Raw genomic sequence first — 24,138 nt, 5'->3', positions numbered from 1 at the left:
GCATGTAAATGATTGTGTGTGTGTGTGCGCACGTGTGTACGTGGGCATGGGCAAATGCACGTGTGTGTGCGTGTGTGTGTGTAAAAACAGTATAAAAAATTTAAAAAAGATACCAATCATACCAGTGCCAAATGTGCTGTCTGTTGCCTCACAGAATGCTTGTGAGGCAACAGACAGCCGGCAATGGCGTCACCCAAGGAAGCAGTTTCTGCATTTAAGTATTTCCTCCAGCTGGTGCCGGCTGCAGAATTTACCTTGAGATCTCGGTGGACAACTCCCATCTGATGGCAATGAAGCACAGCCTCCAGGATCTGCTGGATACAGTGGCTGCAAGCAAGCAAGAAAGAAACTTCATGTGTATTTATATACGAACGCTTCGGGAATGGAAGTTGCTTTGAAATGTTCCTAACGGCAAATATACACCCAATTCAAAGAATATGAGTCATTTATTGATCGGGATCTTTATCTACATTATTGTCAGTTTCTTTTTAAAATAGACATACTCTTATTTTGTAGTTATTTATCAACCAGTGAGCAAGCCAGCGGTAATCGAAATCTTTTTAGGACATTGATCCTTTTTTCTTTCTGCTTTCAGAACAATACATTTTCTTTTCAGAAGCTGGCTATCTTTGGAATCTGTTCACAAACTGGTTTTGTTATGGCAATTCGTTATGTAACACTGCTGAATTCTGCACATGTATTCTTGTCTCTATATATCACTCTATATAGCACAAACTCATCACATTCAGGTTTCTATATGGTTACAGCATAGTGCAAATGCAATTCATTTGCTAAATTGCCAGCATAATGTCGTATTAAATGAATAACATTACACATGCTAATTCCCCACCCTCTGATATATATAATTGGAGCATTTAGAAAAGACAGCACCCTCGTAAAAATCCAAGTGCTAGAGAGATGAATGGTTTGCAGTTCTGAGGTCCCTGCGAGCCAATAACTTTGGCTTTCATCTGTTTGATTGACGTTTGTGGGTCAAGCAATCAACTGCCAGGAAGCTAACTGGCCGGCAAGCACTAGTCTCTGAAGGCTCTGCGCATCCGTCAGTGTCCCAGGGGAGCAGTGGGCTCGGAAGGGTGAGGAGATTAGGAAGAAAACTCAGCCTCAGTCGTGTTCATTGATCTGAGTGCTGCTCAGTCACCTCCAGGGAGCATCTTCTTCCCTTTAGATTCAGATCATTACCTGCTCTACGCTGGCATTCCACAGCCACGGGAATCGACCATGCGTAATCGATCGTCTGCTCCTCCCTGGCACTGACCGAGGAGGCAGTGCCCCCACAGAGACGGGGGGGGGGGAGGAAATGAGACTGGCAGAGCTGCGGGAGAAACTGTCTTCTGGGAGGGCGCGACGCGTGGCAAAAAAGTCTGCCTTTTGATTAAACCCCGTTTCGCACGGCAAGAGGGCCGATGCTCCTGCCAAATGAGGTGCCCTCCCGCAGTGCCTGATGGGAAATTCCGAATGGGAAAGCTGAGGTTTTGTTTGTGATAGCCTGTGTAGGTCTTTGAGGGCAAGAGAGTCGGGCTAAGGGTGTGGAAGCACGAGAATGCATGTGTAAGTGTGTGAGTGTGCTTGAGTGTGCAAGAGCATGTGTGTGAGTGTGTGTGTGTTTGTTTGAGTGTGTTTGCAGGTGTGTGTGAGCATGCGTGTGTGTTTGTGTGTGTCTGCATATGTGTTTGTGTGTGTGCACGCAGGCGTGCACGCAGGTCTGAGCATGTGTTGTATGTGATTGTGAGTGTTTGTGTGAGTGTCAACATGCACCTGTGTGTGTGTGCATGTGTGCATGACTGTGTGTGTGTGTGTGTGTGCGTGTGTGGAAAGAGGCAGATCTCACCTGGCATCGGCCTCACTATAATATTCCCTGGCAACAATGTCTTCAAACAATTCTCCACCCGTAACTCTGAAAAACAGAAGAAAAAAAAAAAACTGGTGTTTACATTCAACAGTCCATCACTTGGCTTGACATTAGAACATTAGAAGCAGTGGTCCAGCTTCTTAAATTTAAAGTGAGCAAAAAAAAAACATTCCAGTGAAAGTTTGAGTTTTGGACCGGAAATATAAGAGCAGCAGAGCTGGTGAAAACAGAGCACCAATATATTTTTATAAAAGTTAATAAACTTTTTCCCAGTATGGAATACTGAGCCACATCACATCATCTATCCAGAACTGCACTGAAATTAACTGTAAGGAAATGTAGAGCTGGAGGTGCCCCCCAGTAGGTGAAACACTCAGAGAAGAGCAGGTACGCCAAGGGATGGTTATAGATCTCACCCCGTGTGGACAGAAAAAGAGGATTCCGCTTCCTGTGGATGAGACCATCTTTTTCCTGTTTGGTTGCCCTTATGTGACTGACACCTGAGAATATTTCCATTGTTTTTACACGTAGAACTGCACTTCAGAAACATGAAAAGCTTGCTATACAATGTTTATTTCTTTTAAATGTCCACCTTATGAATGTCGGTATGTGTAATTTATCCGTACTCCATAGTTATGAGTTACGTGGGTTAACCAGCCCACATCAGTGACCTCACAGGAAGTGGGTGGGTTTAGAGTGTTCTGATTTGAGAGGGACTTCCTGTTCCTTCCCTCTACAACAGGTCCCAGAGGGTATCCTCAAATCGCTTTACCAAGTCCCCACACCTGTCCACTTCAAACTCCACACTCCGTCTGTAGACTCAGCTGCGTGGGACGTCAAATCACCGCAATTTAGACGTGGGCGCAAAAGGACCTGGCCAAGAGCTGGCATCAAGAGGCTGGCAAGCCCACAGAAAGATGGTAAGGGAAGCATACAAACGCCAATGCACCCGCATGAAATGCTCTGGAACTAAGGAACCTTTAAATTAAAGACTGTTTCCTTTGTGCAATTAAAAAGTGTAGGAAAAAAAAATTGCTTGTTATTTTGAAACCATGTAACCATATTTAAAATCCATTTTGGGATTCATTTCTTTAGGCTGGTACTGACTTTTCAGTGAAATACCAAATTATTAGATACATATTTGGTAAGAAGCATACTGAAATGTTAAATTACAGGTTAATTTGTTATAGTGCTTCATTGGAGCATGTTTTGGTCTTTTATTAAATTGTTCATACAATACAAATCAATAGCCAAGTCAAAAAAAAATTATATAATTATAATCACTCACAAAATTATAGAATAATTATAGAAAATTCTGTCCCCGATATCTTAAACTTTCAGTGCAGAACTGCCACATTATACGGACAACCCTTTTAGGAAACTAATCAAATGATTTGAGTCTCTTTCAGAACTGTAAACCCAACACTATCAGAATGGCTCATCAAGGACTATCTCTAGGCTTTGTTACAAGTCTGAATTAAATAAAAATGGAAGGATTTTACTGTATGCATCAGTCCGTTCCTCCTCTTTGGTGCAGTAATGGCCCCTGATCACACAAAGGTTTACACCATTAGCATTCTCTCTGCAGTTCCTGCACGCAGCAGTTACCCAATCAGAGGTTATTTAGCACCACGTGAGGCCCGCAATGGCCAGAGGATTCCACAGAACGGCGACGGTTGAGTCAGGACACGACAGGGCCATCTGGCTTTGTTTGGTCTGGTCTGTTTTTGTCTTCCCGTTTTCACAGTGTAATTGCACTGATGGAGAGCTGTAATGTTGCCTCACGGCACACGGAACACGGCACATCCACCGGAACCCAAGGGCACGGGAAACTCTACAGGCGAAACCGAGCCACTCAGCCCATCGAAAGCCATCATTTCACAGACAGCCTAGAGCGTACCTGGGCTTTGAAGCCATTATACAGGTGACACAAATTCCCTGCAAAATCAATGACTTCAAATCATGGGTATTTGTGTTACAAAAACAGGCAGTGGATGCAAACATGGATTCTTGGCTTCCTCACATTTTCAAGCCAAGCCAAATCTACTTATATATGTACCTTAATCAAGACCACCAGATAACATCAGCTTAAATGGACTTTAGAGCCTATTACTAAATGTTTTAATATTTATATATTATCTCAATATCCCTCAACCTCCCTGTAATACCAATAGCAAAATACCCACGCATGCTACCTTTTGTAGCTTGCAGGGACAGTTCCTTGGCCAGCAAGATCCTTACATTATGTCAGAATAAAGGTCAAATTACTCTTCTGTGCAGTAGTGATGTTGTAGAAGACTGTTACTGAAGCAATAGTTCCTAATCTATGTAGGGCAGGAGTGCTGAATCTCATCTGAAAAGTGCAGGTTTTTGTTGTAACCCAGCTCTAAGACAACTGATTCATCTGGATTGAAGACCATGATTCGTTAATAGTGTCATAGTACAGGGCTAAAACAAAACTGTTGTCCAACTGTGCAACTTTAGGACTACAAGCAAAGAATCTGCAAAAATCTTCTTTTATGAGAAGGCCATTCCATAACATTTCTACATTTCAACAAGATATATCTTTTTCTTTAAAAAAGGACTCTCTATTCACAGTTTGTTGCATACAAAACAACCTGGATTGATGTTTCTTATTCAATCCAGTTTTAACCAATGGCAAACAACTTTCACACACACATATACACATACACAACAATGGTGTAATCAAAGTACTCACAGATCGAAGATAAGGTAGTGGTGCCCTTCCTCAGAGATACTGTCATGGAGACGCACTATAAAACAGAAGAAAATGATTGTGGGTTTCGAGAAGATGCTTCTAATCCTGACTGAAGTTCCTAACAACCCTAACAAAGCACACCTTATTCAACAGCTAGAGATCTTGTTCAGCAGGTAATTAGTAGAATAAGATGTGCCTTGTTAAGTTTGTAGTGAAAACATACAAGACGGTGGATCTCCAGGAACAGGGTTGGGGCTGTGATCTATAGTGTTTTAGGAGATTAGGGAACACATTCATTTAGGTTTTTGACCATTCCTCCACACACTGTTTTTCCGAAAATCCTTCCGAACATTCGATATGTGCCTGTGGACTGCCTTCTTCAACTGCAAACAGCAACTTTTCAACTGGGTTTAAGTCTGGAGACTGAGATGCCCATTACAAAGTGATAATTCTGTGGTCAGTTAATCATTACTTGGTTGATTACCTTAATATGCTTGGGATCATTGTCTTGCTTCCATCCATGGTTAACACAGATTAATATTTGTTTGATTTTTTTTTTTTTAACTGTCATGGTGTGAATAACTGTAATGCAATTTTATTTGGGCAATATATTGGTAAATGGACTGCATTTATATAGTGCTTTTATCCAAAGAGCTTTACAATTTATGCCTCTCATTCACCCATTCACAAACATACTCACACACCAACGGTGAAAGGCTGCCATGCAAGGCACCAATCAACTCATTGGGAGCAATTATAGGTTAGGTGTCTTGCACAGGGACACTTCGACACGCCCAGGGCGGGGGATCGAACCGGCAACCCTTCGACTGCCTGTCAGCCGCTCTTACCTCCTGAGCTATGTCATCACATTCATTGTTGTATAAATAACTTTTACACAATAAGTTCTTTCAGGTTTCCCATTTTTGAGCATACAATATAGCTTATTATATGTGTTGTTTAGTTTAAACAGCATTCTTTGTTCATCTTTATCAAAGGTCCAAATAATGTTGGAGGGCAGCCTATGTTAGTTTGTTTACTTAATGACTACATGACTGGAATTAATAAAAATAGGCATGAAGTGTGACTTAGGGTTAGGACTTCTTGAATGAGACAAATCAGGCCCGACTGGATCCAAAGACCCAATCTAAGTCACAGTCATGCTGTATAAGTAAGCCCATTTCAACTACAACAACACTCAGTGGACATATTTTGGGGAAATTAATTAATTAGTCTACCAATTGTTTAATCAATTTGTTTAATAAAAAATGTCTTATTAAAGAAGTTTCTTTCTTTAGATGTACTGTAAAAACTGGAATACGGATGAAGGCTCATTAAGACACGAGGACTCATTCCAATAACTTGCAAAGACCAATAAGGATGAAGTACACAGCGTTTATGTCACCTCACCCTTTTTTCAGTGAGGGAGAACAGATCTGTGTGTCTGTGGAGCACTCACTCAGTCAGCCCACCCACTCCCCCCCCCACCCCCCTCCACTCTGCCTACCCCCCTCCCCCTCCCCCACCCCCACCCCCTCCCCAGTGTGAGAAGCATTGCAGAGCTCCGTGCGCGTGTGTGTGGGTGTGTGTTCACTCCGAGAGCACACGTGTGCCGCTATGTGTGGGTGCAGAGGATGGAAAGAACAAGAGGAAGACTGCAGTTTTAGATTCCTTCACCTGCCAACAACGGTCCATAGCAACGCCTTATGAATTACATAAACCAGAAACAGACAATTTTTTTTAAACAATCTGAGCATTGCATTATCGCTTATGAGCATTACCCATCTCCATTTCCTTTGGTTTTAACCTCTCCACCAGCGTTATGTCTTACCACACTGAGAACAACAATAATAATACTAATACTGCTAATAATAATATGCATTACATTCATATCCCACTGTTCTGTCATTGTACCTTTCAGCAAAGCACTTAATATGAACTGCTTTAGTAAATATTCAGCCAGAGAAATACTAGATAATGTGGAAAAAACATACACAGCCTGAAAAATGGTATCTGTTTTGCATATATACAATGTAATGCAATTTGTCGACATGATATGGAAAATCACAGCTGCAAAGTGCTGAATAAATTAATAGTGCATTATTAATCATTAACAAGTGCATTTTTAATGTTTAGACCATTTTTAAGCTTCATACAAAGCCCACCACAGAGGTGCTAGCTAAAAATGTTAGCAAGTACTGACTAAAAGGGTTAATCATTATTTCATAGTCTGGTTGGTGGGAGTCAGTATTTCTTAAAAGGCAGATACTGGAGGTGTAGGCTGTTTAACAAGCAGGATATACGTCTGGGTAGGTTGTCATGTCATGCCATGTCGATTAATCGTGGAATTCGCCTTTACATATATACGTTTAGGAAACGCTGTTATCCAGAGTGGCTTACATACTGTACTATACAGTATGTGCATACATATAGGTTTGGAATCCTGATATGACGAATCCACTTCCAGTGGGGAATAATGTATGTATAATAATTATGCAGTACATGTTTGAGTACATTAATATAGAACTTATTTAAGAAGTCAGAAGGATTCACCATGTGGTACCCATGAATTTTTAATACATTTGCAGTCACCAATCTAGAAAACAAATCTGCCGTGGCTTAGTCAAGCTTGTCTTTAAGTCTTAAGTTTCCCAAGTTCTTCCCAAGTGCCCCACAGTCGTCATTAGGAAAAGATATGCTTCTCCTCCAATCAGGGCTCAGCTCTCTCTCCGCTGTGGGTTACAGCATGTAAATTCAAGAGAGAAAGCACTGAAGAAGCATGCGTGCATCAGCCGCACTAATCCTAGCATGCAGGTGTCAGTGGTATCGCAGTAATTAAGAGACACAAAAAAGGAGGATTGCTCAAATAAATAAAAAGTCTTCACATATCATATCAGAATATGAAGTGAGGAAAATATTCAAACTCAAGAACATAGAAGGTTATCACTCAAACCTCCTTCACATATTTATAAACAATTAAACACTGCTGGTCATGAAATTGCCATAACTGAACTAGGGTTTTACTTTGACTGCAACATTAAGGCCCAACGAGGTAGTTATACTAATCAAATTAAGGTTAATTTAAACTTAAACCAGGAATAAATAAATTCTCTCACTCAAGCCTGCATAACGCAGAGCTGATTTTTTTTTACAATTCAGAAATTTTATTTTTGTAGGAAAGGACTTCACGAATTGATTTTTTTTCCCCCAACCAGTTATAGGCATAGACTCAACACATATTAGTCATTGGTTTTGACTCACAAAGTTTTGGAATTGTTCCTTATTAACAGGAGTTTGGCAAGTTCAGCGATAATAACACAACCTTCAAAAATGTATTTGCAAAAAAAGAATGGACATTTATATGTAAGTTAATCTTAAGAACAAATTTCTATAAATCTGGCATAGTCCTTGGACTTTTAAAGGAATACGGATATCTGGGTAGTGTTTGGTCATTGAATAATCTGAACTGCATAGAACATGGAGATGCAGTATGTAGACACACTGGGAACACAGTCAAAGGTGGTAAGAAAGGAGATCTTCAGCTCTCAGTAAAAACAGATAACTCACAAATATTTATATGGCCATGGTGTGTGTGTGTGTGTGTGTGTGCATGTGTAATCACTCTTTAATCACAAATTAAAAGATCTCACCCTGAACAGCAGGACCTATCATAAAAATGTTTTTTATGTGCGTGTTTGAGAGTATTAGCTTAATTAAAACATACACATATGGCTCTTTGTTAGGTGCTGGGTAGAAACAAAACAAGAAAAGCAAAGCAAACTTTTAACTGTGACAATGTGTCAGTCTAAGTGTATCATTGGCCTGACAATGATCTACTTGGATCTTAATGAACTAATCTTTTAGTAGCATTTATAGTGAGAAAGTACAATTCTTCTTATGTCTTTCAGTGTATAAAACCCCTACACAACCGACAACAGTTATAGAGCACTAACAAACCAGTGTGCAACGGTTTCAACTGTTAATCAGAGTGCATATTGAGGGAGGCTGTAGTGTGATTAAAAAATCCATAATCTTTCATTACCAGATTCATTAAATCCCCCTGCTTTCAGCTCAGCAAAGTCAATGAAATTATATTTCCAATCTGTGCAATTTTAACAAGACCTGGCCTTGGCATGAGAACTTCTGAGAAGAAATAGCCCTTAATACAATGCAGTATGTGAGGAGAAAATTGTATGATGTGTAACTTGCAGCAGTTATGAGAGCATTCCAAAAAAGCAGACCGAGTCCAGGCCAACTATGGCCCTTAAGGGTCCGTTATGGCAACGGCAAGTGTATTATGGGCCAAAAGTGGTCCAAATGAAACCAACCACGGCACTTTGATTCTGGGTTTGGATGCTCGGTCTATCACAGAATTTGCATTCCCGGCCAAACATTGCCCAAGTACATATCACACCTGAGCCACATGGGTCTCATCAAAGTTGAGTCATTGCTGCTTTCTGGCAGCCAGATTCTGATGGGTTCATCGCCGTCATTCCATGGCAGTACGTGGGCCAACTGAAGAGGTAAAAGTGGGCCTGCTATCTGGGTTTGAACTGCCTGATTTATACAGCTCATTCACAGCCTTCTGTTGTTTTGACTTAAAGGGGCATTGGGGTAAAAATATACTGTGTAATATGCAGCACAGCATATATGAAACTCTGTTGACTGACAATGAGGTTTGTAGAGCACAGATCCCTCAAGATGCTCTCCACCAAACCCGCTGATGATATTGCTGGTACTGAGGACATTTCCGAGCAGCTGCTGGTGATGTTATCAGCGCTAATGCTGCTGTGAGTGCCTGATGATGATTTTACTGGAACTAATGCATATTTTAGCGGCTGATGATGGCATTACTCGAACTAAGGCTGTTCTTCGCTATTTGTGTAACTGGAACTAAAGGGGGTCTAGAGCTGCAGCTGATGATTTCAGACTGAAACTTGACATGCTGGACAGTAATATTAGAGGGAGGAAGGGGAAATAGAAAATGGCATCCAAGTGTGTTCTGAGTACAAAATACAGACATTGTTGCACCATGGGAAAGTATATGTGCACAATAATGTTTAGTGTAATTAAACTACTAGAGTCCCCAGGGTGGAGACAAGGGAGTTTAGCCTAAATTTGTCTGTACCTATCTATCTATTTCAAATTCAGCATTTTTGTTTTTTATTTCCTATGTCCTCCGTCAATTCAGCAGGGCGCATGTTTACACATTCACCTTTTGCTGGAAGCCATTCAGCCAGATGCCACTTCTCTTTACACTGCGCTTCATCGGCTGAGCCGCACATTTATTGCATGGGAGAGTTGCACGTCTGACATTTACGGTTATCATCGCCCAAACGCCATTCAAAGATTTAGCAGTCATGACTCACACTTCCCCCCTCCCAGGTGACTGGTTCCTAGTAAGATTTATTTTGATCTGTCCTCGGGAATGTCTTCCTGCCACCATCACCTTAGACTTCTTCTTCTGGGGGCTTAGGCCAGGGTCCATCATAATGCATATTTGTGACAAATGTTTGTAAAATGCAATATACAAATACATTTGATTTTATTTCTTTTACTGAGTAATGTTTATCCAAAAATATACAAAATTATATTTTATATGTAATGATTCCCTTCTTTTCATCTGAGATCTGGAGGAGGAACTCCCAATACAGTTCCCACATACTGGCTGCATCAGTTTCAAGTATAAGCATCCCATGTGTCTACTCTCACTAGTTAAAATAATTAGGCTCTTTTCACTGATAGATAATTAGATGAAGCACTCATCCAGAAGCCTGGACTGATTATAATTCCCCTTCCTGTGCAGAGTATGTTGACTGACAGAACTTCTGATCTAAGGAGAGAACTCATTTGGAAAGCAACTTTACATCATATTGTTCATATTACAAGCCATTTAAAAAATCATGAAAAGTAAATAAATACATCCGACAACATATGGTAGAAACGCAAAGGAATGAACGTGTCAGGAAAGGACAACTTTCATAAGTCTTCAGTATTCGTCCCTGTGAAAATTATGGGATCATATAAAAATAAATCTCTTCGATTGGAATCATATGCGTACAGTATCCTTTACCATTTAATTACCAACTCTCATTTCATAGCTATTGCCAGTTTAAGATCATATAATCAAACCACTATCAAGACTTCTTCAGAACAGGGGTTGGAAATTCTGGTCCTGGTGGGCTGTTGTGTATGCAAGTATTTGTTTCCACCAATTACCTAAATGAGCTAATTGGCTGTTTACACCAAAACTGGTTCACTCATATATTAGATCATAGTAACACGCTTCATTGGGACACTAAAACAATATTTGGCTGTCATTCATGTGCTACATTAATAAATATAGCTAAAATGTCAGATGGCGTAAATGTTAGGGCTAATTAAGTAAACAGAAGCTGGTATTAAAACCAGAAACAGATACTGCCCTCGTTGCCCATCTCTGCCGCAGAACATTTATCAAAATTTTTAATACATCAGTTTTGTTATTGATATTCTCCTTGCTATCGCTAGCTTTGCCTTCTGTGAACTGATTCATTTTGTTATTGAACTTCTTTATATCCAACAGCGTTTACTTTCCCTCATTTTATTCATTAGAAATGGTACTGAGGCATATCCTTTTGCCTAACGTTTAATCAAAGTAAGCTGTGACTCATTTTCTCTTAATAATTCTCTTTTTGCATCAGTGATAAAATGGAGTTTGATACTGTGGAGCAGGGTGGTTGAGCCCTGTTTTTGGACATCTATTGTCATGTAGGTTTTCACTCCAACCCCAGCACACCTCACACCTCATTCAACAGCTAGAGATCTCTTTGAGCTGCTAATTAGTTGAATCAGGTGTGCCAAATTAGGGTTGAGATGGAAACCTACAGGACGGTAAATCTCCAGGAGCAGGGTTGGGCAGCCCTGGTGTGAACTGTGGAGAAATGGTGTCTGCAACTGAAAGTTTATTACCCATCTGTCAGTCTGTAAGTCAGTATCTCCATTACTGTTAAGTAAAAATGCATTTCCTACCCATCCCCCACTCCACCTCTCCTCCTCAATTCCGCCTTTTCTTTATCTTTCTATCTCTCCTGTACTCTTCTACCTCCTTCACATCTCCACCACTCTTTCACTCATCCTTCTTTGAATGTCCACCTCTTCATGACTACACTTGCCTCTCTTTCCTGCACTCCCCCAACTCCCTTCCCATCTCTTTACTTCACCATTCCATCGTTCTCCCCCTCCTCTACCTTTTCATCAGCCCTCTGTCTTTCAATCTCGACCTCCCCTTCACCTCCCCAACCCTCCCCCTCATTTTGGTGAGAATATCTACTGATCTGCCTCTGTGCCGGTGGCGTGGGCAATGTCATCCTGGCATTGTTAAATGTCTTCTCACAGTCTTTTTTTTGCCATCGCCATTGTCATTCACTGTGGTTGGTATTGCAATTTCCTCCCCTGTGGAAACCTTTCCATTCATTCTACAGGCTGTGTTTTTCCGCGCTTAGTGATTTGTCAGTGTGACAGGTGTAATTTTATGGTATTGTGTTGGAAGGGCATGGGAGCAGAAATAAATGAATGTGGAGAAAATGTAATTTGATTAAAAACATCAGGAACATGTAGAAATGAATGCAATATGTTACTTCTTCAAAAAAAGGATGCAAAAATATAATTTGCAGATACACAGTTGAGTAAAATTGTTTGAAATTTTAATGGGGGGATATTTTAACAGTGAAGGGTTCTGATTGCTCAGCCATAGTTTCTGCCGTGGTTGTGGTACTCATACCCAAAGATGGAAATAGTGATATGAACTGCTATTGAATAGTGCTGAATGGTCATCTTTAGCTCATGATAAAGCATTTCTTTCCTGTAGTCAGGGTTCTTTCAAGAAGACTATGTGCCCATTCATAGAGCAGTCAGTAGTCACCCAATAGATTCAGTAGCTCAACGTTTCACAAATTTTATGACATAGTCCATAGATCTAAACCGAGACTGTTCATGAGATACCCTGGAATGATTTCTGAGAAACGGTTTTCTTCTTTCCTCTAAGTGTGAGCTGACTGACTTTCTTACTAGTGTCTAAAATTTGACTGTCTGACTTCACACTACAGATAAGTTTTTTTTCTTCACAATGTGGTCGTTTCTCGTGAAAACAACAATCACAAAAATTTAAGTCTAATTTACGGACACAGCTGAGACCCTTCATATGACCCTCAACTGCCCTCGGTCCCTCGAAGAGAAGCCTGGGATGTCTGTTCCTGATCAGGGAGAGACAGATCTGGCAACCCTCTCCTAGCTTCTCAGGCAGTGAAATGTACATCAGAGCCAAGTCATATAACACATCGGTAGCAGCTTCTGGATACATGTGGGTGCATTTTAGCCTCGATCGGCACCTCCCGTCACCGAGAACAAATCCTGCCTGCTTAAATGGGATGATAAACAAATCAAAGCTCCCTCTCTTTCTCTCTCTCTCTCTCTCTCTCTCTCTCTCTCTCTCTCTCTCTCTCTCTCTCTCTCTCTCTCTCTCTCTATCTCTGTCTCTCTCTCTCTCTCTCTCACAATTTTTTCAATTTCAAATTTGCTTCATTGGCAGGACAACTACAGGCATATTGCCACAGCAACACATGTAAGACACAGAAACATGGAAACCACATGAACACCAGGTAACCAGTATGATCCACAATACATCTATCTATCTATTTCAAGAATTCAAACTAGTTTTGTTACCTAGAAAGGAGTTTGCAAGAAATGACGGTTATTAATATAAATAAACAGTAAATGAAGAGTGTTACATTAACTTGCCTAAAACTACTCTCCCTCCTTCGCTCTCTTTTCTCTCTTTCTTTCCACTAGAAAAGAAGGTTGAAAATAACCTTGGATGAATAATGCAGCCGTTCATGTCTGTGATGGTGAACAGGGCTGCATTATTTAACATGTGAGGAGCTAAGAAAAGCCTGCCACCTTCCCACCTACCCAAGATCAGACTATGACATGCCTAACAGCACAGCTCCTCCATTAACAGCAATATCAAATTTACTACTAAAGATTTGAATGGGGGTTCATACTACGCTACTCTGTTGTGACTGTTTTTTTTTAAAATATTACCTTTGCAAAACTAAGTGTTGGCATTTTTATTGCTGGACCAATCAGGCTGGTGCTTGTGGTGAGGTGCACAAGCGGGCCAATAAGACTCACCGATGTTGGGGTGCTTCAGCAGCCTGCAGATCCTGGCCTCTCTGTCCAGCTTCTGGTGATCTGAAAGCAAAGAAACACGTTTCCTGATTTTTTTCCCTTATACAACGCAAGCTTCCTGATTTTTGGGTAGGTTGGAGGTCAAAGAGTAATTAACAAATGGCCCATTCTCATGCTTAAAGCGACCCAGAGTTATGTTTACAATGTATATTAAATTGATGATAAATACTCAATTAAGATACTGTTAGGCACCACAGGTTTTTTCCATGGAGTCAAACCCAGGACAATGTAGGAACTCACAATAACAAAAAAAGGAAAGTTTATTGTATGTCACCTTAGCAGGCAGGAAGGTCACTGAAACACAACATGAGCTTGCGTGGCAGCGACCCCCAACTCACTGGTCTTCTCTCCTGGTGTGAATACCCTGACATGATGCACATTTCCTACCTTATCTGGGCTGAGTGCCTATCTCTGTGTTTGGGCATGACATAATGCTTTCTTCACAAGCATCACATGCTCCTATGTCTTGCACCTTACCCAAATAAAACACACACATGCTTAACAGCTCTTACTACAAGACACAAGTGCGAACCCATCAACACTCAGCTGTAACGTAAGCGCATTGTGTTCATTGTTGAGACGTAAAAAAAATTTATTTTCACATTTCTCTCCTTTTAACAACGGGACTGCTGTCAGTGGATGGGGGCGTTGTTGGGGGTGAAGTATTTTTTACACCTTGAATGCAATGGTTCACCCTCTAAAGGTGGGACAGAAGGGTAACCAGCCTTATGAGACACAGACTACCCTACATGATGGCAGAACTGTAAAATAGCTGATTGTGGGAGGGACTTTATATTCACATTGAGCCAACCAGCACTGATTTGGCCAGTTGGATGTCAGTCCAAACATACTGGAAGCAGGAAGATTGGAGAGGAGTACGAGAACAGAGACTCTTGGGAGAGTCACACAGGAGAAGGGTTGCCACTCCATCACACGCCAGCGGCACCCTCAAAACAATCCTCAGCCATCGACAGACTGAGTATTACAACCTCTAATCATCAATGACGTGAGAGTACAAGATAATTGTTGTGTCAGAGCATAACCTTATCTTCCTCCCATAACTCATCTCTTTGTCATTAGTACTTGTAATAAATATTTAGTGTTACAAAATTGTGTTGCCTCTTTATTCTAATAAGTGGGCTCTGCTGATTCAACAAACCTAAATTAAAGGTGTTGCTAGGTTTCTCCTAAATTATTAACACTTCAACATTCTTAATGAAAAATGCATTACCTGGTGGCCCATGACAGGAGGAAATTCTTGATCCCCCTTTGAGGTAGATTACTCAGATGGGGGATGCAATAAGATCACATCATCACATGGCATAATGTTATTTACACTCACGCTGTTAGTGATTCATTTATGAGCATTTTCAGATAAGTTGGCTCCAACTGATTGAACAGACCCAAATGGAAGCTCAACAATCTCATCTAACATTAACATTATTTTCGTAATTTAAATTTATTTACTGGTGCCCTGTAATTTTTGTCTGCAGTGAAAAACGTGACTTGGCTTGGTCAAGCATACCGTTGGCATGTGTGCAGAAAAAACCCCCCAGAAACGCTGTGTGTGGCAGGAATTCCTCAGCTGTTCTCTGGAAGGTTCTGCCAGGGCCCGGTGGGCGGGGAAAATGCAAATGGCAGCGCTAGCTAATCCGGCGCAGATCAGAGGCGGGGTTTGAGCCTGATCAAAGATCCGTGAGCGCCGATGGGCTCGAGGGGGTGCGCCGGAACACCGCGCTTAATCTCCCCGGGTGTCTCATCACAACCTGAGCGGTGCGAACAGCCACCGCCCCGTGGCTGAAGCCGTAACAAGCCGCCGCGGCTAGCTGCTTACATCTAACCGCCGGTCCTTACCCCATCTATCCGAGGCTCGTTTCATGTTCATCCATAAATCAAAATGCAGTTATTATCACATTCATCAAGAACAAAATAAATACAGTGAGCACCATAATTCATTTGACAGTGACACATTGTTTGTTATTTTGTTTCTGTACTCTAGCACTTTGAGTTTGAAAGGATACAATGACAATGAGGTTGGAGTGCAGACTGTCAGCTTTAATTTACATATCGGATGAATCGTTTAGAAATTATAGAACCTTTTGTACATAGTCCCCCCCATTTTCGGGCATCAAGAAATATTGGACAGTTTAACATAATGTAGAATAAAGTAATAATTTTTAATGTTTGGTCGCATATCCTTTGCATGCAATGACTGCTTGAACTCTGTGATGCATAGACATCACCAGATGCTGGGTATCTTCCCTGGTGCATAGACATCACCAGATGCTGGGTATCTTCCCTGGTGATGCACTGCCAGGCCTGTACTGCAGCCATCTTCAGTTCCTGCTTGTTTCAGGGACTTTTTGCCTTCAGTCTCCTCTTCAACATGTAAAATGCATGTTCAATTGGATTCAGATTCAGTGATTGACCCGGCCAGTCAAGGATTTTCCACTTTTTGGCCATCAAAAACCCCTTCGTTGCTCTAGCAGTATATTTCAGGTCATTGTCTTGTTGCACGATGAAGTGCCGTCCAATGAGTTTGGAGGCATTTGGTTTTATCTGAGCAGATAAAATATTTCTGTAGACTTCAGAATTCATTGTTCTACTTCTGTCTGCAGTCACATCAATGATGAAGACAAGTTCCACTGGCAGCCATACAGGCCCAAGCCATAACACCCCCTCCACCATGTTTCACGGATGAGGTGGTATGCTTTGGATCATGGGCATTTCCTTTTTTTCTCCACACTTTCCTTTTTCCATCACTCTGGTACATGTTAATCTTTGCGTCATCTGTCCACAAGACTTTGTTCCAGAGCTCTTGGGGCTCTTTCAGGTGCTTTTTAGCAAACTGTAATCTCGCCTTTCTGTTCTTCAGGCTTATCAGTGGTATGCATCTTGTAGTGTACCCTCTGTAGTCCCGCTGGTGTAGTCTTCTACGTATGATAGACTTTGACACATCTACACCTGCATCCAGGAGAGTGTTTTTGATCTGTTGGGCTGTTGTCAGGGGGGTTTTCTTCACCATAGAGAGTATTCTCCAGTCATCCACTACAGTGGTCTTCCTCAGCCTACCGGGTCTTTTGACATAATTGAGTTCACCAGTTGTTTTTTTTTATTGTTAATGATGAACCAAACTGTTGACTTGGGCATGCCCAGGGTTTTTGCAATGTTCCTGATTGATTAATTTTCATGCCTGAGCCTTATGACGGCCAGCTTAATTTGCATCGACACTGCTGTCTTCCTCATGTTGCCACACCCCAACAACAATCTCCAAAGGCAATTGCAAAGTCTAGAATCAAGACCCAGACATCAACAGCTCTCTTCTGCATTCACTAACGACACAAATGAATACACCTACCTAATGAAACACATCTGTAAAGCCAATTCAACAAATACTTGTAGTACCTTAAAATGGGGGGACCATGTACAAAAGGTGCTGTCATTTCGAAATGGTTCATGGGATATGGATGAAAATACCCTCAAATTAAACAGTCTGACAGTCTGCACTTCAACCTCATTGTCATTGTATCCTTTCAAACTCAAAGTGCTAGAGTACAGAACCAAAATAACAAAAAATGTGTCACTGTCCAATGAATTATGGTGCTCACTGTAAATAAACGGCAACAGGCAAAGTGACAGTGAAATGATAAAACAGAGAAGGGGATGGGGGAGCAGCTGGGGGCAATGGGGTCAGGTCCCTGCAGGGGACTCTTCGCTAATGAAAGTGTGTGGACAAGTCAGTAAACAGGCTAACAAAGCCAGTTTTGACAATTAAATTGGCTTCCCTATGCCAACTAGAGCAAACTCTCTGCAATATTAATGAAGCAATCCAGATCTGCAGATAGGATGCTTCTCCACCACTCAATCTACACCCACTTATTATTATTATTATTATTATTATTATTATTATTATTATTCATAGTAGCAATAGTATTATTTTAAATACTTTATTATACATTATTCAGGTAAACGTCCATTGATTGTATTTTTTATTTTGGGAATTCATACAGCTGATTTTTTATCAAAATATTTGATATTTGGATGTGCCACAACTGGGATTTAAACCAGCAACCTTCTCATTATGTGTCCTGTTCCTTTCCCACAATGCCATGCTGCTGGCAGCCCCTCAGGGCTTTGGATTTGGATTCTCATGCCAGCAGAGATTTAAAAAAATAAAATAAAGTCAGAAAGGAACAGCTTGCATCATCCATGTCATTCTGGCTAAAGGGCACCTGTAGATACAGAATACATCCCTTCCCAGTCGATCAGCTGCCACGTGATCAGTCTAAATGCAACATATCTTTTCCCTCCTCATTGCAAGCACTGCACTGAATGAACGATATATAAGCAAAGCTCTAAGTGGCAGACATTAAAATGTGTTGCTAGGCAACTCCACAGAACACACTAGAAATAGAATTTTCAGATATATGGATAGGGCAAAAAAGATTTTTTTTAATGTTTCTTTTTCTCTCAGCAAAATGTATCCTGGGTAATTAATAAACATGTTTGGAATGAGTCCTGAGGAACATATTCCTTATAATCAGCAACTGATCTGCCATAATCTGCATGCACAATATTTTTGTGTGTCCTCCACAATGTTTGAACTCACATGTTTCTATTACATTAACACAAAATCATGAACCAATAATGAAATGGTATGGTCGTGAAAGAGTGTAATGGGCAGTTTGTCTGAGAGCTGGCGCATTTTGCAGTGTGACATTGTGATCAACAACCTGGGTTCATAGCCAGTAGGGTGTTGATTCAGATCCATGCTAAAAGGCAGTCAGGACATTCAGTAAACAATGTAGGGGTAGCAGTTAAAGACCTGAGCAGTAAGGGAACTAGGCTCATAACTTAAAGTCTGCAAGTTCAAATCCTTCTTCCCTTGGGGATGCAGTACTCCACCAGAGCTGCTTCAGTAAATATATCCGAGAGTAATTATGCGCATTAATATATTCAGGACCCGACTCAAACTACTGTGCATTTTGGGTGTTATTTACATTTCTGCTCATGTATAAACAAACAAACAAACAAAAAAACATAAATAAGACTTCAGTAAATTTACCCAGACTAAATAAACAGAAAACATATTTCAAATATAAACTCTGGATATGGTGCCTGCTGAGCTAAAAGTAACTACTGCACATATATAAATACATGCATACATACATACTGTACATACGTACATACTGTACATGCATGCATACATAAATACAATCATACATGCCTGTGGTAAATGGAGGGAGCACATACCTATTGTATATATATATGCATACAGTACATATGTACACACACTCATACATGAATAAATGAATAAATGTTCTGCCTTCCTGTTCCCAGGTCAGGCTTTATTCAGAGCCAAAGTGGCACTCAGTGGGTGAAAAGTTAACTGGCAGGGTTGTTAGAGGGTGCTGCGCCACCATCTGTGGGGCCTGACCAGTTATATCCGTATGTCTGTGCTGAAAGATCCAGGGCCTGTTGGTTTCAGGCAGCCCCTCTTACACCACCTGAACCAGAATCAGGAGGACGCTCAGATCTGGGGTCCGTTTGGTCCAAACAGCCCCTCTTACACAACCTGGACCACAGAAAGCAAGACCTTAAGAACATCAGCTCAATCAATGAATTCTACATCTGCAAAATGTCTGGAAGTTAACAATAAAAAGCAGAAATGTGCCTAAATCTAGCTTGACTCAGGGTGTTCTTTCAATACACACAAAAAAGTGCCACAAAAGATTACTCAGGGAATCATAGGAGGTGAAGACTGGAATTTGAGACTTAACATTGTATTTACAGCACCTGTATTAGTTTTGCAAACACTGAAGCTGCCTAGAACATATCGGGATTTGTACAAGATGGGTAGATTAGGTTAGGATAGATATATGAAATGCTGCCACAAAATGACAGCATAGCATCCTTGTAAAAAAAAAAAAATATTAGCAAATATAACAAAGGTGTAATATGCATGTTGTCATCGAGACTATTTATAGTCATAGGTGATTTAGGCGATTGCCTAAATCACTCCCCCCCCCTCCTTCCCCATATCCTCAATTGCAAACCCCTCATGCCTGGGTACTATATAACTCAAAAGGGGGCCTGCGAAGAAAACTTTGCCTCGGGCCTTCAACAGTTTAGAGCCAGCCCTGGTTCTCATGCATGAGTACCATGCTGAAGCTGAGATATTAATGCGGGTCCACAGTTAAAGAGCTGTGACATTAAAAATGAAGAGTTGCGGTAAAGTGGCTGATCATCAGTGAATCATAGACACTAATACTGCAGGAGATAGTCAGGTCTGGGTGATTCTTGCAGGCAGGAAGGCCCGTCTGGGTTGAAGGTAGAGCGCCAGCAGTTGTACCACCATGTACCCTCCTACTGCCCAATGACAGGCACTAAGCCGGTATGGCTTGGTTAGGACTTGGATGGAAAAACCCTTGGAAACACTAAGTTGCTTCTAAAGGCACTGTTAGTGGTTCAGTAGGAGCTGGTCCTCCTTATGGACTAAATAAACCCCAAATCTCTCTGTGGCAGTGACAGCGTTTCGGTCTGGCGTGGCAGTGCTACATCAGCGGGCAGCAGTGTAGTATGATGATAAGGAGCTAAATGTGGCAGGTTTGATTCCCAGTTAGGACCCCGGAGCAAGGCACTTAACCTGAATTGCTTCAGTGTCTGTCTATAAAAATATGGCTATAAAAAAATATGGCTATAAAAATGGATACTATGTAAAAGCTGCAAAAACTGCAAGCAGCTCTGAAAAAGAGTCTCTGCTAAATGCCTGTAATGTGCTGAACGAGAAGCTAAGTTTCAGATGAGTCATTAAACCAAGGTCCTGTCTCACTATGAGTATTAAAGGTAATCACATTTACCGCTAAGATTAGGGTGTTCCCCTGTGTCCTCCTAATTATGTCCCTCTCATCCTCTACTGAATTCTTGTAAGAGTTCAGCTGCAAAATAGCTATCGTGCATTTCATTTTACACATTACATTTTTCAGGATTGCAAGACAAGCAAGAAGCCTTAAGTTGAATGAAGCTGGTACAGCTTGTGCTTAAAAAAGTGATCAGAAATAGCAAATTAAGATTTGGGGGTGCATCATTCCTGTGTCAATACTGATTGGCTACAGCCATCGCTCAGCCATTAGAAAAAAAACTATAATTATACCTATCAGTTCTTCTTGTGAAGCAAGGTTGATCTGACCTTAACAGGCACCAATGTTCAATGTTCCATTTCTGTCCAATGTTGCCATTTCTCAGCATTCTAAATAAGGTTTGTCAATGCTTCTGCCAGACAAGAGACGTTTTCTTACAAATGTGGATGATTAAAAGAAATTTCCAGATATTTGGTGTCCACCACTCCCCAGTAAAATAAATAAATAAATAAATTAATTAATTAATGAATGAAAGTTTTGTGGTACTTTGCCAGCGGAACGCAGCCCCCTTGTTGGCCGTTGGCTCCGTTACACACAGCGCGGCCATTCGACACACCAGGCTTAAGCCGCTGTTTGCGCTGGCAGCTTTTGAGGATCTATGACTAATCTGCATGTGGTCACCACCCTCTGCCATCCGTGCGGTGTTGTACCTCTCCCGCCCCTGAGCCGTAGCGCCTGGCCCTTCTGTCTGGGGAGGGGGGGGGGGAAAGCACATCGGACACGAGCCACTCGAGCGTATTCCGGATGTTCCGGGGGCTTTACTCCGGGTCTGAAAAAAGGGAGAGGTCATTTATATTCCCACAGTTCCCTCCTACGGAGCAGAACACTGTATTTCAGTTAGCCTGTGCCCCACAGGTCATTGTGATAGGCCAGGAAATACAGGGATGCTGTTTTTGTGCAGAGAATGGCACGGAAAGGGAAGTAAACATATCAGTCTCGAATGTGCAAAGAGGTGCGTTTCTGTATTTGCTGCTTCAAAGAAAAATGAAGCCTGAGGAAGGTTCCAGAACTGGTCCAAGCAAAGTGGCGATTGAGCACGTACTGTGTTGTGGGTTTGAATGCAATCATAATTTTGAATCCTTTTTCAGCCTGTAACAAAATAACCTCCATGAGAATGAAATATTGTGTATAGTAGTCAATAATTATTGTGCATTCACTTCATTGAAAAGAATATGATTTGATGGCACAAAACCAAAACGATGGCAGATTTCCTTAGTATGAAAGACGCTGGACCCCAGACATCTTGTTCTATATATGACATAAATACTTTTCCTCAGTGTATAAAATGAGGTTCTCCTATGACTGTTCTCTGCATTATCATAATTGTCTGAAAATTGATATTTGAACTAAATGACATTATTAGATAGATTATAGATAGCCCATTATTAGTGTTGACGTGTTTGCTAATTGATGGGCAGCTTTCTTCTTTGGCTTTGATTTGCGATTGATCTGTGGTGCGGTAGACTGTTTACGAGCAGCCAGGCAGTATCTGTTAAACAACCTGCAGTAAAAACAAATGGCAGATAAAGAGATGTCAGGGCTGAACAGTAAATCAGCGCTCATTAGCAAAGTGCTGGGTTGAGTGATTTAGTGATTGATTGATTGTCAGTCAGCTGAGTACCATTTTATTTATTTAAGATTGTTTTTTTTCCAGGTAAAAAAAAGGATCCCTGGTTATCATCACCATCTGTAAGATGGTGAATCTTTGGCTCTTTGTGGCGGGCATATGAAAGCTATGAGTTTACTCACAAAAACATTTGAACCTGACAGTGAATACATACAGCACACACAGATGCGATGTTGAATGCACATACATTAATTAAATACTCATATAAACACAAACATATGGAGCTTTAATACTAACACACGCACACACAAGTACACACTCCCTCACACACAGGCACAAATGCACACTCACACATAGACTCCCATACCCACGTGCCCACACCAACACCACCCCTCACACACACACAAGCACGCACACACAGGCAGCAGTATAATGGGTAAGGAATTGATCTTGTAACCTGAAGGTTCAATTCCTGTGTAGGACACTGCTGTTGTACCCTTGAGCAAGGTACTTAACCTGCATTGCTTCAATATATTGTCAAGCTGTATAAATGGATGCAATATAAATGCTATGTAAAAAGTTGTGTCCCATAGGATAAGGGCGTCTGCTAAAGGCCTGTAATGTACACCCTCACACACGCACACACACACACTTCGGCTATCTCTGCCACAGTATCAGTTGAGCCACCATGAAGAGGCCACAGTGATTCATGGCGCAGCAGGGCCACTGTCTGTAATTCTCCCTTTCATTCAGTCCGGCTTTCATTCCTCCTGACAGCACTGTTCACACAGAATATCAATTGCCTCCCTTTTTCCTCCAACCTCAAATGCCCTGGCTGCCATCTCCGGAGAGGTATTTGTGTGAAGAAATGCATCCAACGGCACCAAACAGGCACTTCATGTGCCACGCACATTTAGGCTGTAGATGAATTAATAAAACAGTGGAAATCCAGTTTTCCAGAGGCCTGTGTTGAATAGTTTTCATTTTTAAGAGAATGTAGCACATTTACTGTTGGTCCAGACTTGGGTAACATTTGCTCTCTGTGACTCATAATAAAAAAAATCATTGTTGTTGTTGTTATTATTATTATTATTATAATTGCATTTTTTAATTGAGCGACTGTGTACATTGAACACAACTGTGTACGTACAGTACATGTGATATCCTTGGCACTTAGCCATATATATATAATATTTGGGAGTTAAATGTATGCAGGAGAATAGTTTGGACCTGGACCCATCTTAATCTCTGAACTTTTTAACCCTTTCTGTCTTGTCCCCTGAAAATGTCAAACCCAAAAACAAAATGGTTACTATTCTTGAATAATTTTGTCCCTTTTCTGAAAGGCAACTCTTGGGTTTATTTTCCAAGAGTCAGAATTACTCCAAATATTAGTGAAACAGAGTAACAAAAGCTCAAACATACTGGAAATGGAAGCTTTTTTTCTCTGCCTGTCCAAAAGGATTTTGCATACAAATGCAATTCATCTAAATTCTGTGAGAGTGCATTTCCTACAAAAATCAATTCATTACATTAAAAAAGGGACTTTGATTGGATCCCAGGAAGACTGCTTAGTCCAACAATAAACTGCCTGTCAGTCTATAAACAACACTCTTCCCTGCATATTGAAATATTTTGAAAGCTTTGGGCAATCATCAGCAGGCATTGTTGGGTTTGTGTATGTGCATGTTTGTAGGCCGGCTGTGATTTGAATGCAAAGGCTACCAGTGTCCACTGTTGTAGTTAACCCAACTATTTCTCCTCATGCGCACACACACATGCACGCACACACACACACACACGCACACACACACACGCACACACACACACATTACAT

At 41.1% G+C, this 24,138-nt stretch overlaps 1 protein-coding gene across 3 annotated transcripts in view; it reads right to left on the bottom strand.

Moving 5' to 3' along the window:
* Positions 1 to 24,138, bottom strand: part of LOC118235731 (calcium/calmodulin-dependent protein kinase type II subunit alpha-like) — an 85,447-nt gene that overhangs the window by 36,702 nt on the left and 24,607 nt on the right. For all 3 annotated transcript variants that reach the window (XM_035433446.1, XM_035433445.1, XM_035433447.1), the window contains exons 3-6: positions 13,758 to 13,817; positions 4,590 to 4,644; positions 1,850 to 1,915; positions 255 to 327 (exon numbers count right to left, since the gene is read on the bottom strand). In XM_035433446.1, coding sequence (XP_035289337.1) covers positions 255 to 327; positions 1,850 to 1,915; positions 4,590 to 4,644; positions 13,758 to 13,817 — 254 coding nt within the window. The remainder of the gene's footprint in view (positions 1 to 254; positions 328 to 1,849; positions 1,916 to 4,589; positions 4,645 to 13,757; positions 13,818 to 24,138) is intronic.

The sequence above is a fragment of the Anguilla anguilla genome, chromosome 9 (genome assembly GCF_013347855.1).
Source record: "Anguilla anguilla isolate fAngAng1 chromosome 9, fAngAng1.pri, whole genome shotgun sequence".
Classification (NCBI taxonomy): domain Eukaryota; kingdom Metazoa; phylum Chordata; class Actinopteri; order Anguilliformes; family Anguillidae; genus Anguilla; species Anguilla anguilla.
The sequence above is the reverse complement of the archived record's forward strand: the minus strand, read 5'-3'. Positions and strand labels throughout refer to the sequence as shown.